This window comes from Rhincodon typus, chromosome 11 (genome assembly GCF_021869965.1).
Source record: "Rhincodon typus isolate 14 chromosome 11, sRhiTyp1.1, whole genome shotgun sequence".
Lineage (NCBI taxonomy): Eukaryota > Metazoa > Chordata > Chondrichthyes > Orectolobiformes > Rhincodontidae > Rhincodon > Rhincodon typus.
The window spans coordinates 53,674,065-53,689,674 of record NC_063342.1 but is presented as its reverse complement, the minus strand read 5'-3'; the positions used below and the strand labels follow the sequence as shown (position 1 = coordinate 53,689,674).

General features: G+C 40.8%; 1 protein-coding gene across 3 annotated transcripts in view; it reads left to right on the top strand.

Moving 5' to 3' along the window:
* Positions 1–15,610, top strand: part of dmd (dystrophin) — a 1,291,331-nt gene that overhangs the window by 1,074,284 nt on the left and 201,437 nt on the right. For all 3 annotated transcript variants that reach the window (XM_048602828.1, XM_048602824.1, XM_048602825.1), the window contains one exon: positions 7,660–7,816. In XM_048602828.1, coding sequence (XP_048458785.1) covers positions 7,660–7,816 — 157 coding nt within the window. The remainder of the gene's footprint in view (positions 1–7,659; positions 7,817–15,610) is intronic.

The window sequence follows — 15,610 nt, the reverse complement described above, 5'->3', positions numbered from 1 at the left end:
AAGTTTTATTAGCCTGTCCATATATTGATTATATTCAGATTTGTTTGGCACACAGCTTAAGTTGTAATCAGGTTTTTGAACTGCAAATGTGAATTCCAATGCTTGCAACAAATGAAACAATATTTTCAGCTACTTATCTTTGGGATAAAAACTGCAGCAGATGTACAGCTGTAAGAGGAGCACTCCATATTGGTTACGAGCAGTGTTGATTTTTGCTCCCATTGTTCACCAATTCCCTTGCGTTATCACATGGGTGTCTTTCACCTTCTTTTACCTAACTCAGTGATACCATTCTTCATGTATGATATCAGGTATAGAGCATTAGCTATTCAAAAACATGGAACAATTCACTTTTATCCTTACTAAATGTTTCACGTCACCACACTTTCAGCTGTGGTTGTTGTTGAACAGCAACTATATTGGAATTCCTGACTGATTTTCATCACCCCCAACTCAGGCCTTCAGAGACCACGTGTGCATCACTATTGTCCAAAATAAGATCAGCAACCTTAACCCAGCCTTTTGTAGTACTTGACTCCCTGGGTTGTATGATTCAGGTCCTGACTGCCTTAGTTAGCAGAGTCAAATGATCAGTATCTGAAAAGTGTTTTAAGGGCAACAGCAGTATATGCAGAACATTAATGTAATATTAGGAAACATCCAAATTACTGCTGCTGACTGTTACTATTCATACAGGTATAGTTTCATTCATGGTATTTCTGTGCTAACGGTACCAATTAATTTAGAATATTAAGTTGCACAGTTGTGTCTATACTTAGACACACAAAGCGTTGCACAGTCTGTCCTTACTCATGCTCGTATGAATATGTGTGTGTGTCTGGTACCCTTAGTAACCGTTAGAATTTCAGGGTTGAAAAACCAACAGACGAGTTATTATAGCAGCCTGTGCGAAGCTGAAGTTGTATGAGTCAGCCTCACTGAGCTGGTCTTGCATCACTTACTGCAACATAAATTTAGCTACTTAATTTCCATATCTTGACTGCTGAATTAATGAAAGCCAGGAATTCAACCCTACCTTCAGTCTCCATTGCTTTTTAATCATTTGCCTGAGAATAATACCTTCTCGAGGAATGTTGTAGAATTGCAAACCAAACAATACATGAATAGCTTTCAAAATGTAGTATGTATTTTATTTGATTGAGCAATAACAAAGCTGCCAATAACCATTGTAGCCCGGCACCCATTGTCCGATGATTACTGATGTCTGATGAGGAGAAGTTCATATGCTTTCAGTTTGTGTTAAACTGAATAAGTCTTTATGACTGACAAAAACACTATTCAGAAAGCAAAAGTATTGACAGAAAAATCCATCTAGTTCAAAAAACTGGCAACATCAGATAATGATAATATAATTCTTTCTGCCGTTAGGAGTCAGAAATAGAGAAATATTCAAGGGCTATTAATAAAGACGTCAACTCCTTTTTTGGTCCTTCACTCGAGCTTACTTACTAAATGATCGACTTTAATTGCTGAGTTAAGGAGAAAGCTGTGCAGCTTGACAGGTTTGATTCATGGAGAAAACACTGATATCCAATTTAATGGCTTATTGATTGCCATTTGATTTTTTTTTGTTGATAGGTTTAGTTTGGAGAACAACCTACTCAGATGGCTCCGTTGCAGAGCTGCGAAACTGGCTGATGATACATTTCATGAAGCAGTAGATATGACTGCCTTCTCACATAATTAGTTTCTTCTGCAGATGCTTTTGTCTTTTCAAAAAAGCTGTCCTTCTCTACTCAATGTGCCTGTTTATGATGGCACCAAGTAACCGTTGCCTTTCTTTATTGCAAAAATATACTTTATTCATAAAAATCATTATGTACATACACAGGTACTAAAGTAGTTCTCCAGTCTTTGCACATCAAGAAAAAACAAATCTAACGATTTGACATTCCCGCAGTTGCAAAAAAAAGGCATTCCCTACTCCAGTAGGACACCTTTTACATACATCTGAGGCAAAGAGAAGGCCTGATAATGAACCGACCCTCATTATACTTTGAAACAAAAACTTTAGATGGTGGTCTTTCCCCACAGTGCCTTGGCTGCAGCTGCCCCAGACTTTAGTGTGTCCCTCAGTACATAGTCCTGGATCTTGGAATGTGCTAGTCTGCAACACTTGTCAAGGTCAACTCTTTGCACTGAAAGATCAGCAAGTTTTGGGCAGATGGAAAAGTGTGTTTCACTGAGTTCATGGACTGGCTAGATAGAAGCACCGACGTCTCTCCATTGCAGGTCCAAACCTGGTCAACGAGTGTGAGGTACTCTCACCACCCTGGTATGTGATACAGTTCTGGCCTATTCCCTGAGCCTGCATCACTGCAGTCAACCAAGCCACCTTTCACTTCATCTGCAGATCTAAAATGGACCATGTCTGCAGGGACATTATGTACAAAACTCTGGATGGGGTGGGATATGAATGTATCCAATGATGGCCTCATCCTGATGAACATCTTTGTGTGCAGCTGCATCAAGCTGTGCATAGACCCTTGGTACGTAAATACCAATGTCACTACGTACTGAGGTTCTACCTGTCCCTAGTGTTCTGAAAGATGGGATTGGCCTTGCTGCCGTGGAATGCTCCAAGTAGTTGGTCTGTTCCATATCATCTGTCCTTCATGGAGAAATTTGTAAACGAGAAGACCTTTGACCACAAGTCCATCAGGCAGTGATCAACACGTAGTGTCCTCAAGACCCTGCAGGAAAAAAAAGAAGGTGGATCCTGTCGGGTCGTTCCCTGAGCAGACTGTCAATGTCATTCGGTAGAATGCCTCATCACCTGTACTTCCTAACAAGCACCAAGACATCACTTGGCTGGTGATGAGAAGGACACTGCCCATCAGATCCTTCATGAACACATGGACTGTCCACGCTATTGCAGTGGCTGTGGAAGGGTGGTGTAGAGACTGTTACACATGGCCTTCTGGAATGTGCCTTTGCAAAGGAAGTCTGGAGAGAGATGCAGTGGTTTTTGTTGAGGTTCATCCTGTGCATTTCCATGTTGGAGGACTCTGTGCTTTACAGGCTGTTCCCCAGGACACACACTGAGACAAACATTGACTGCGCCTGGAGGACCATCATCTTGGTGGAAAATACTCCTTGATCTGCCCAAAACGGAGTGGTTTTCCAGTGTAAAGCGTTGACTATGAGCCCATTGATGTTTCACCAAAAAAGCCATTCTTCACAAGTGCTGTTACTACAGTTAAATCAGATTAAAGCACATAGTTCTGGATAGATATCCTATTTATTAAGTATTATTAGTTCGTTGTCAGAAGTGTAGTGTTACTTAGTTATTTTCTTCCTTAATGTAGAGTATTGAGGCTGATTGCAGCAAACTTTGTTTACTTCAACTTTGGTTAGCAGGACAAACCTGAGACCTTCCTGGTCAACATAAAATCAGACAAGATAGCAGCTGGAATTGGACAACAGGTTCTTGTGAGGTTCTGTGAAGTTTCTGAGCAGATTGATGTTGGGAGCAAGGAGGTATTGGAGGTTTGACGAGTTTATAAGTTGACAAATCCCCAGGTCTGGATGAGTTGAATCCCAGGCTGCTGTGGGAAATGAGGGAGGAAATCGCAGGGGTCCTGACCCAAATTTTTAATTCCTTTCTGGCCTCGAGAGTGCCAGAAAGCTGGAAGACAGCCAGTGTGCTTTCAATTTTCAATAAGGGTAGTAAAGATAAAACAAGGAATTACAGAAAAATGAATCACACATCAGTGGTAAGGAAGCTGTTAGAAAAAATTCTGAAGAGAATTTATTTCGATTTAGCGAAGCAAGGTTTGATCAGAGATAGACAGAATCACTTTGTGACAGGAAAGTCATGCCTGACAAATCTGATCGAATTGTTGAGAGATGACCAAGTTTGTAGATGAAGGTGGTGCAGTTGAGGTTGGTAATACAGCTTTCAGCAAAGCCTTTGACAAGATACCACATGGTTTCGAGAGTCCTGCCATTCAACAAGTAGTCTTTTGTCGTGTTACTTCTTCCAAAGTGCATCATAAAGATTGACAAAGGTTAACTTGTATGACTGGACGCCAAGGTTGAGTGGTGTACCACAGGCATTGGTGCCAGGCCCCTTATTGTTTGTGGTATATATAAACAATGTAAATGAGAATGTGGGAGAGATAATAAGTAAGTTCACAGATGACATGAAGATTGGCTGGGAGTTTGACAGTAGGTGTAAGATCCTAGGTTGAGGATATAAACAGGTTGGTCAGATGGACAGATCAGTTGGAATTGGAATTTGAATTTAAAACATTTCTAGAGATTACTGGAAAAGCTCAGCAGGTCTGGCAGCATCCGTGGAGGGATACCAGAGTTAACATTTCGGGTCGAATGGCCGTTCCTTAGAACTGAATCGAATTTAACCTTGATAAGTGCAAGGTGGTGCACTTTGGGAGATGTAACAAGACAAATGCATACTCGTTGAATGACAGGACACTAGAAAGCTCAGAAGTACAGAGGGATCTTGGGGTGCATGTCCACAGAATGCAGAAGGTGGCAGGACAGGTTAATAGGGTAGTTAATAAAGCATATGGGACACTGTCAGCAAAGGCATTGATTCAAAGAGCAGGGAGATTATCTCAGAACTGTTTATGACTTTGTTTAGGCCACATCCAAAGTACCGTGTGCAGTTCTGGTCTTTGCATTTTAGGAAGGGTGCGGTCTTGCTGGAGGCGATGCAGAAGAGATTAACCAGGATGTTGCCTGGGATGCGGCATTTTAGCTACAGAGAGAGATTTGGATAAGCTAAGGTAGTTTTCTATGGAAAAGATAAAGTTGAGAGAGGACCTGATGGAGATGTGCAGGATTGAGGGGTATGGCCAGGTGTGAAGAGAAAGCAGCAGTTCCCCTTAACTGAAGGGTCAATAGTAAGGAGTCTGGATGTGGCCCCTAGAACTGAAGCTTAAATGCTTCACAGACCCTGGTGGGGCGAGAGGGGTTTGTAAGTGAACTAGCTCAAGGGGTTAGAGTTGGTAACATTTATCACAGGGACTGAAAGTTATGATATTAGACTTTCCAATGTCTGGGGGAAATTGCCCTTAACCATGACAAATGCTGGACAAGTAAGAACGCAGAAGCATTTGGTTGTGTGGGGATGAGATGGAGGGGGGTGAGCTGTTGTTAGAGAATCAAGTAAGATTGAGAAAATATATGTCATGAGCATAGAGGCAAAAGCTGCCCCATTGTTTTGGATAATGTCACTGAAGACAGGAAAAGGAAGGGAATAAGGAGAAGACATTGGGGGACTCCTAAGGTGATGGGATGTGTTCGCAATAAAAATCAATGCTGGAGATTCTTTGACTGCAATCAAGCATATAAGAGTGGAACGAAGTGACAATAATTCTCCATCATTGCTAACAGAGAAGAGAGAGTTAATGGGTAAAAGTGTGGTTGACAGTGTTGAAGGATTTATAGGGGTTCAGGAAGATGTATATTGATAATGCAATGACTGTCACAATCAGCGAAAAGTCACTTGGATGGGTTGGGTCATTTCATAGCTGTGGGAAAAGCAGAAACCTCGAGGAATTCATGCAGGTCGTTTGCAGGAGGGTTTGTGCAAATTGGGAGTTTTAAACTGAACAATGATTCTGTCACTGAGAATATTTGGAAAGTGAATAACATTCAAATGCGTTTAAAAACAAGGCATCTTCACACAAGTCTAAGAGAAAATGTGGTTGAAATCCCAATGTTCCCTAAAAAATGCGATCAGTAACAGTGGATTAGCCTATCTCAGTTATCTAGAAACAACTCACTCTTGTTTTGACTGGTCTCTGATCCTGCATGGTCAGCAAGGCAGTATTTAGCACAGGCTTTCCTCTTGAATAATAAGCAGGATGAAAAAAAAATCACACAGTGTGCATAAGACTTTTAAACAGAATGGTCTCCAGGCCAGCTTTCACCAGGCTCAGTAGGAGAATAGATGAGGGCTATTATTTTGTAAATAAAGGAAGATAGCTGATGTGAGGAACCTTGTGTTCTAGTTGTTGGTCATTGTGGAAAAACATGTTGCAGTGAAGGAATTCAAAGAGCCTGATCAATAGACGTTGTGCTGTATATTCACATGCTGTGAAATAAAGCAACTTCAAATTTCATTATATGCCTAATCTTACAAAGTGTTTTCTTGTTCCATTGCAGAAGAGATTGTGAATGAAAATGGGGCTTGTATGGAAGACATAAATATCTGGTTCAGATCACAAGAGACCCTTGGGTTCACTATTGTGTACATAAGTATTAGGCAGGGTGAGCCAGTGCCAGAACACATGGGGCAAGAGTTCTGTTTATAGGAGCAGCTGGGAGCACCTGAATTTTTAATAATTTAGAGGTAGGGATGATGATTATGACAATTTTTAAAAGGAAAGGGAAACACTGCTCAATGAGTGGGAACATTTGGACCATTAGTTAGCAAGTGAATCAAGCTGAGAAATTGGATGGTTAACATGATAATAGGAATGGAGCCAAGCATGCAGGAATGAGTCACAAGGACGAGATATGACATGAGCATTTCTCTAATAAGAAATATGAAATTACACTGAGCCACCTATACCTTCTCCTCATTTTGTTTTTGTCTTGCATATGGTTCTGTCATGTGGCTAGCTACATAGTAATGGTCACAGTATGATTTTCATATTATTTTTGATCATTAATGGGAACTGGAAACCAGCAAACACAATTGTTTCAGAAGGTTTTGTTACTAGAATCTATGGAGTGGTCATTGGGAATGGCCCCTCAAGTTAATGTTCAATGTAGTGGTGAGGAACAGAATGATCATCATATGCAAAAAAAATAAGTGGTTGGGTAAAACTTAACTTGAATCAACTGTAGCTTTGAGATTTGAACCTATTGTGTTTAGAAACTCTACCTATTGATGAATTTTTTTGTGTATTTGTTATCTGTCAAAGTCAAAGCTTTTTTTCTCCTTTTCTGGGTATGACTGTAGTCAGTTCTGCAATACCTGTGCACGAAACTAGATGGATAATTCTAAAGGTTACTCCGCTATGAAAGTCAACACCACTGTGCCCGATCATGTTCCTTCTAACATACCTGCTTGCACATTTTGTAGCAAAGGTCACTGCATAACAATCAATGAACAAAAGCCCTGACTGGCGACTGAAAGTCCATACTGATTATGTGGCATGATGATACACCACCCAGTGCCTTTATAGCAGTCTAAGTGAGGGGGACAGCAGATTTTTCCATTAAATTGCAATTGACATATACAAGAGCCATGTTGTATGTGTACACCAGCACATTTGTTTGTTTTATTTATTTGACTCATTTTGGATAAAAATGAACATAATTTATACAAAGATTCAGAATATTTAATGTTGTTAAGAATACAGTAGATAATATTTAGTATGGGTACATTTGTCCAATCATGTTCCATTTCTAATCACATGTATATTTTAAGAAAAACATTTAAATTGATTTTAGAAAACAGGATATGGTTTGGACAGTATGCCACAAGAGGTACTTGTTCATATATTATTGGAAAGACAGTAAAAACATTCTTCAGGACATGGAAGATTAGAACCCATAAAGAACCATTGATTGCAGTCAGTAGGTGTAGCTATTTTGTACAGTGTACTTATTGTAGTTACTGTTGTTATTATGGGTATTTTTTTTAAAATCCCTTTCTAGAGCCTGTCTAGAAACGAGTGCTGAACAGTGGAAACGGCTACACATCTCTCTTCAGGACTTACTGGCATGGCTGAATTTGAAGAACGATGAGTTGACAAGACAAAAGCCTATTGGTGGTGATGCTCCTGCTGTACAACAACAGAATGATGTTCACCGAGTAAGGAAAAATTGATACCTTCACTACATCAAAATGTTATCACAAAGAATATTCCTAGCTCCATTTCTGCTTCAAGGGTTGAGTGGAATTGCTAAGCAAATGGCTGCTCAAATTCTGTTACAGATGTAAAGTTTTCTTAGTTAGATTATAAATCGATCACTGTAAATAACAAAACATGCTTTACTTGCCAAATTCATTCCATACAAAATTAATTACAGTAATATAATAAAAAGGAACATGTACGGATGCTGATATGGATGATGAAAAGCATGTTTGAGTTTTGTTTACAGCATTGGAAATTTAATGCTCACAGCTTTTGTAGTTATCCTGGGATGTGCACAACATCTTGAAGTTGCATTTTAGCTAAGAATGCAATAATATAGTTTTGTTGATTCACAGTTTAATGTTTGAAATCTGCTTTCAATCATGTAAAAGCAATAAGATTTTTAAAATAAATTTCTGTCATTTATTTAATAAAGCCAGCCAGAAAGAAGTTTGGAAAAAACTGAAATAACTTGAATAGATACCTTTTTCCTAGCAGTATGATTAAGTATGAAATGGAAACTAAGGACTGAATCTTACGTTTACTTTAGTTAGGTGTCTTAAGTTTGGTCAAGTTTCATGGCAGATTTTCTGTAATCACCTAAAAGGTTTTCCTGCTGCATTTTACCAAACTCTCATTAGCTACCTACCCTGGTCCCATGGACTGGCATCCCTAGCACAGATACTGCCTTTAAAAGGCTGTTGGGCACCTGAACAAGCACTGTCAGTCCAGGACTTCCCTGCATGGTTGCTGATATTTGCCCAGGAGATTGCAGAAGGGGCAAGTTGGTGAGCCACTTTGCAGAGAGCGGTCTGGAGATCTTGGTGGGTGGGATGGAGCAGAAATGGGACATCCTCAGCCCCCATGACTAGCAAGGGATATTATGAGATCAGACCATGACAGCCTAAAATCTCAGTCTACCAGAAGAATGCAAAGAAGCGTAGAGATCATTACTGTCTCCATGCCGCCAGTGTAAGTGCCATCATCCTCTTTTCAGTGCTTCATATTTACACTATTTCTGTTCCTGTATCCATCTCCCATCAATGCTCATGCTCTCACACACTCACTATTGCATGAAACATCTTTCCTCACTTGCTATCAGGTGTCCCAACCTCCAACATCATTAATCTTGCATGTCCTCTGTGCTACCTACTTAGTCTCTCAGGATACCTCCCGACTTGCATCAGCATTAACTGTTGTTCCACCTACTTGCATCTCCCTTCATATCCGCTTCTCTCTCATTCCAACAGGACAGAAAGAGTCCAGACTTGTGATGGGTTGCCTGACATTCAGATCCTCACCCCTTATGAGAAAATGATCCTGACTCTGACTGCCCTAATGGCTGATGGACAGCATCCAAGCCCCTGGGCTGGTTTCGGAGGCTGCCGTCTTCGGATGCCATGAATGTAGCTTGTCTACCTTCACTTGACTGAGAACTGCTGATAATCATGCCAAACTTCCTGGCTTTATGTGTGTGCTCAACAGCACAACAATACAGCAGTAATACGAGCCTGATATCTCTGACTGAGAGGCAAGATGCAAAAACGAAAGGCAGTGCAAGGCAGGGATGCTACGAGCATCCAGGCCTGCTCAGAGCGAGTGAACTCTATGTGAGTAAGCAAACAGCTGGGAGATGCAGCCTGATCTGGTCCATGCGCTAGGTATAGATTCCAGAACATAAAATGTACTTGCCACAGCATTACAATGATGCATTGCTATTTTGCATGTGCAGAAGTGCACTGCAAGTTGCTCAGAGATGAGGATTCCTACAGACTGGCACATGTCAGAAGCCAGTGTCTGTGGATATGGAATATGTGTTGACTGGCGTCCATAGAGCATGCCCTGAAATGTTGGTTCCTCATGCCCAAAATGGAGATCCTTTGAAGCAAGGGGTGAGCCTGGAATGAGCAGGACCTGAAGTCAAAGATACTCTCACGCAACATACTTCAATGTCAGTTTAGATCTGAATACATTGTTTAATTACATACAAGTTTAAAGTCAATATGAAGTATAAGCTGCAAAGTTATCCTATTCCTGATCAAAGTGTGAATTAACTGAAAGAGAAAAATAATTTCCTACATCAGAGTTTCTGATTGTTTCCATGCAATAGATAGGAAAAATCTGTTGAACCTTCGTAGAAGTTATTGTTCTGAATTCTGATAGCTGTGGAATTTGCATTAATTTGGCCATAATTTACCTATGTAACAAATTTACCCCCTATGTTTCCTCCTTCTTTGCCTGGAGACATTGGCTAGAATACCTGGGAATTTTTCAGGGTAACGAAAATATGCAAGAACAATATATGTGCTGTAACAAGAAATATGATTGTTACTGATTTTCACAGCCTTTGCAATGAAAAAAACATTTTGATTATTTGCACCCTCCATAAATTCTGCCCCTTGTTTACATAACTGCAATCCTACATTACTTGACTTTCATGTATTTACAGTAATAATGTGCGAGCACGATTGTTGAAATTTTCAGGCATAGCAGGGCCTGAAGTCGCATGATATCAGTGTAATAATTATTGCTGCAATTTTTTTTGAGCAATTAAGATGTTTTATTATCAGAACCTGCACGACGCTCACCCAAAGGTTGGAAAAGAAAGTACAGCATAAGAGGTTCTGAGAGTGAGATGCCAGAGCACAAGACAGGAGTCTATTCCCTATTATCCCTACTCACAATGTTGCATTGGAACTTGTTTTATGCTAGTTTTAAGCTCAATGTAGTCAAGGTAAATCTGCAGGAAATTTGGGTGCAAATGGTCATTGGCAAGATTGTCATACAGACTTCCATAAATTTTTCACATAAATAGGATTGAGCAAATGCCAGGTCTGTGATTCTTGGTTGGCTATGGTTTCACGTAACTCATAGGCCAATGTGGAAGTGACCATTCTTCGGAATAAAATGAAGCAGTGAACCTCAACATGCAAATTAACTACGGAGGGCATTGCAGCTGAGCCTGGTCCTGTCCCAGGAAAATTCATAGGAATTCAAAGATTTAAACTTTGTCTGTTGTCTGCAAAAACATGAGGCCTGGGTAGCTCTGTCCTAAAAGAAATGTTGATCCACCTTTTCTGTGTGCATACTATCTGGCAGAATGTGTTATACTTTCACACCATCCTGCTGAGTGTGGAATTTGAGTTACACCTTTTAAATTTGGAGTCTGACACAAAAGATGCTTCATGAAACTAATTGGTCAGACTATGAATTTTGCACACTGGATGGAAGAGGAATACATTTTAAAATCAAATGTTGTTGCCCTTCTTTTACTAAAATTGAATTTTTTTTAAAGTACAATTTTAACTATATTTGATATCTGTTTATTTGAAATTTGAAGGGTTTTAACCCCGTCAGATCACATTCTGAAAAATGGTTCATAGTGTCATTGAGTCATGCGGCATGGATACAGACCCTTCGGTCCAACTCGTTCATGCCGACCATGTTCCCAAATTAAACTAGTCCCATTTACCTGCATTTGGCCCATATCTCTCCAAACCTTTCCTATTCATGTACTTATCCAAATATCTTTTAGAAGTTGTACTGCACCTGCATCCACCACTTTTTCTGGCAGTTCATTCCACACATGAACTACACTGTGTAAAAAAAAAAGTTGCTTCTCATGTTCTTTTTAAAACTTTCTCCTCTCACCTTCAAAATATGGCCCCTAGTTTTTACACCCCTATCCTGGGGAAAAGACTTCTGTTATTCACCTTAGCTATGGACCTCATGATTTTTTCAACCTCCATAAGGTCACCCTCAACCTCCTAGGCTCCAGTGCAAAAAAGTCCCAGCCTATTTTTATAACTCAAACCCTTCTACCCAGGCTGCAAAATACAGAATGCAATCATCAACTATTTCTCAATTCAAGGAAAATATCTGCTCAAGTCTGTAATTTGCTCCTATGGGTCTTCACGGAACTGAAAAGGCTAATACTTGACTCACAGATCTTTTGGGCTTATGAGGCAGAATGACCCATGAAGTCAGATTTCCTTCCAGCTTTTTAATACTTTTCTGTTGCTGCTGTGCCACATCAATAAAATGCTGTGATTCACAGCGTGATACAACTTGATGAGTGTGACTTTGCCATTTTGAACGATTGTTGGCACGTTCTTCACAGTCATTAATGTCAATGCTCCCACTCTTCAAGGAGAGCTTTAGGCTGTCTTTGAAGTGTATTGTTTGTCCTTCCCTGGGGTTTTGGATATTTGAGAGTTGAGAAAACAGGACCTGGCAGGGGAAATGCCTGTCCAGTCCAGCAAAGTAGGCAATGTCTGTGCAGTCATCCATAAGCTATAGCTATTTATGTCTGTGGTTGTCAGTCCAATTTTGCCACAGCGGCAACTTAGGTTAAAGATTTCCATATCTAGGTGATGTTTAATACTGACCTCAGAGGGCACTTTGATTAGTTCAGTAGGTAGATTGTAAATAATTAGTGGGCTATCACAAAGCCTACTTGACCCCTATGCAAATGTTAAAACTATCGGTTTCTGATCTCCCAGTCTTTTGTGAGGATGCAATTACAGGATTGTGATGAACTTTCTTAGAGTCATAGAGTAATACAGCTTGGAAATAGGCCTTTCAGCCCAAACTGGTTCATGCTGACCATGGTGCCCACTCAGCTCGTTCCAAATGCCTGCATTTGGTCCATATTCCTCCTAAGCCCTTTCAATCCATTTACCTATCCAGATGTTTTTTAAATGTTGCTATTGTATCTGCCTCAACCACTGTCTGTGGCAGCCCATTCCATATACACACCAATCTGCCTGAAGAGGTTGTCCCTCAGGTCCTTCTTAAAACTTTCACCTCTCACCTTAATCCTATGCCCTCTAGGTTGCAATTCCCTGTTCCTGGAAAAAAGACGATATGTAATCATCCTATCTTTGCCCCTCACGATTTTGTACACCTCAATAAGGTCACCCCTCATTCTCCTATGTTCCAAGGAATAAAGTCCTATCCTGGCCAACCTCTCCCTGTAACTCAGGCCTACTAGTCTTGGCAACATCCTCATAAATTTCTTTGCACACTTTCCAGTTTAACTGGGGGAGGCAATGGCCTAGTGGTTTTATCGCTGGACTGTTAATCCAGAGACCCAGATAATATGCTGGGGACCTGGGTTCAAATCCCACCATGGCAGATGGTAGAATTTGAATTCAATAAATATCTGGAATCGAGAATCTAATGATGACCATGAATCCATTGTCGATTGTTGGAAAAACCCATCTGGTTCACTAATGTCCTTTAGGGAAGAAAACTGCCATCCTAACCTGGTCCGGCCTACATGTGACTCCAGACCCACAGCAATGTGGTTGACTCTAAACTACCCTGTGGGCATTTTGGGATGTACAATAAATGCTGCCTGGCCAGTGACACCCTCATCCTGTGAATGAATAAAAAAAACGATGTCTTTCTTATAACAGGGTGACCAAAACTGTACACAACACTCCAAGTGCGGCCTCACCGATGACATATACAACTGTAAGATAATGTCCCAACTCCTGTACTCAATGCCTTGACCGATAAAGGCCAGCATGCTAAATGCCTTCTTCACCATCCTGTCTATCTGTGACGCCGCTTTCAATGAACTATGTACTTGTACTCCTCGGTCCCTCTGTTCCACAACACTCCTCAGGCCCTTACCATTTACTGTATAAGTCCTACCTTGGTTTGACTTTCCAAAATGTGACATCTCACACTTATTTGTATTGAATTGCATTTGCCAATCCTCAGCCCACTTCCCAATCTGATCAAGATTCCTCTGTAATTTTTGATAACCTTCTTCGCTATCAGTGATACCTCCTAATTTTGTATCATCTGCAAACTTACTAGTCATGCCTTGTACATTCACATTCAGATCATTTATGTAAATAACAAAGATCCCAGCACCGAGCCCTGTGGCACACCACTAATTCACAGGCCTCCAGTCCGAGAAACAGCCTTTAACCGTCACCCTCTGCTTCCTACCATCGGGCCAATTTTGAATCCAATTAGCTAGTTTTCCCTTGACCCCATGCAGCCTAACCTTCATGACTAGCCTGCCATGCAGGTCCTTGTCAAAGACCTTACTAAAGGCCATATAGACAACATCCACTGCCCCACCCTCATCAGTCCTCTTGCTTACCTCTTCGAAAAACTCTGAAAGATTTGTCAGACATGACTTCCCATGCACAAATCCATGCTGACTATCCCTAATCATGCCTTGACTGCTGGTTGTTCCTATCCCTCAATATCGTCTCCAATAACTTGCCTACTACTAATGTCAGGCTCACTGGCCTGTAGTTCCCTGGCTTGTCCTTGCTACCTTTCCTAAACAATAGAACAACATTAGCCACCCTGCAGTCCTCCGGTGCTTCACCAGTGGCTAAAGATGAAGCAAAAATCTCTGCAAGGGCCTCTGCAAATTCTCCGCTAGCCTCCCACAATGTTCGAGGATGGACTTGATCAGGCCTAGGGGATTTATCTACCTTAATGTGCTTTAAGCCTGCAAACACCTCCTCACTAGTAATGTGTATGTCGTCCAACACATCCCCACTTGTTTCCCTTATTTCCTTAGCATCCATGATTCTCTCCTTTGTAAACACTGAGGAGAAATATTTATTTAAAAATCTCCCCCATCTCCTATGGCTCCACACATAGACAGCCATGGTAATCTTTAAGGGGACCTGTTCTCTCCCTAGGCACCCTTTTATTCTCAATATAGCTGTAAAACCTCTTGGGATTTTCTTTACCTTATCTGCCAGATCAATCTCATATCCTCTTTTTGCTCAGAGATAACAAGGTGTAGAGCTGGATGAACACAGCAGGCCAAGCAGCATCAGAGGAGCAGGAAAGCTGACGTTTCAGGCCTAGACCCTTCTTCAGAAATCATTTCTTCATTTGGGGCGAGCAGAGGATATCCCTGAAGACACCTGCTCACTTATAGATGCTGCTGTCATAAGACACCTCTGACTGAACTTAGATATCTAACAAATTTCTTGTATCTGTTGCCTGTGTGCAGATTCTTGATAAGGTATTTCTAGGTACACAGCGCTTTCTTCATTGACAATTGTCCATTGCCATGGGATTGGTAAATGAACCGTGACAGAATCCTGCATTTGATTGATTAACATGTTTAACCATCATCAGTCACATGATTCTGAGACATTGGTGGTCAAATGTTGGTACTGTGATGACAATGGGATCACATTGCTGCTGCTGCTGCCTTCCTTCACCTTCACAGCTAAATGTGATTCTTTTTTGGTCTGTTCTGCCATTGAGGACTTTTTGAACTACATTTTATCCCATACTTCCTCCTAACCTTGCCACCATGGCTGGTCCTCCAGGGAGCAAGGATGATGTATCCTTGATGGCATCACTCGGGGAATCATGAAATTATCCAAAGCATTCCATCACATTAGGTGACAGTCTTTGAGGAACTGGAACAATCAGCTGAGTCACGGTGATTCAGCTCCTTTCATTTCAAATCCCTACTGCTAGTCACAAGAATTTTTTTTTATTTCTTTAAGGCTGTACCCACATCACATGTCAATTAAAAATGAAATTAGCTTGATCAGGAAGAAAGGGCCAATTACAAGGTTTCCTGGAGAAAAGGAAAGAAGAATTTTATTGCCTTTGAGGAAGAAAAGCAATGTAACAACAAACACACACATTTGGCCAAGTAATAAGTTTAAAAGAGATAATAGAGATAGTAGGAACTGCAGATGCTGGAGAATCTGAGATAACAAGGTGTAGAGTTGGATGAACACAGCAGG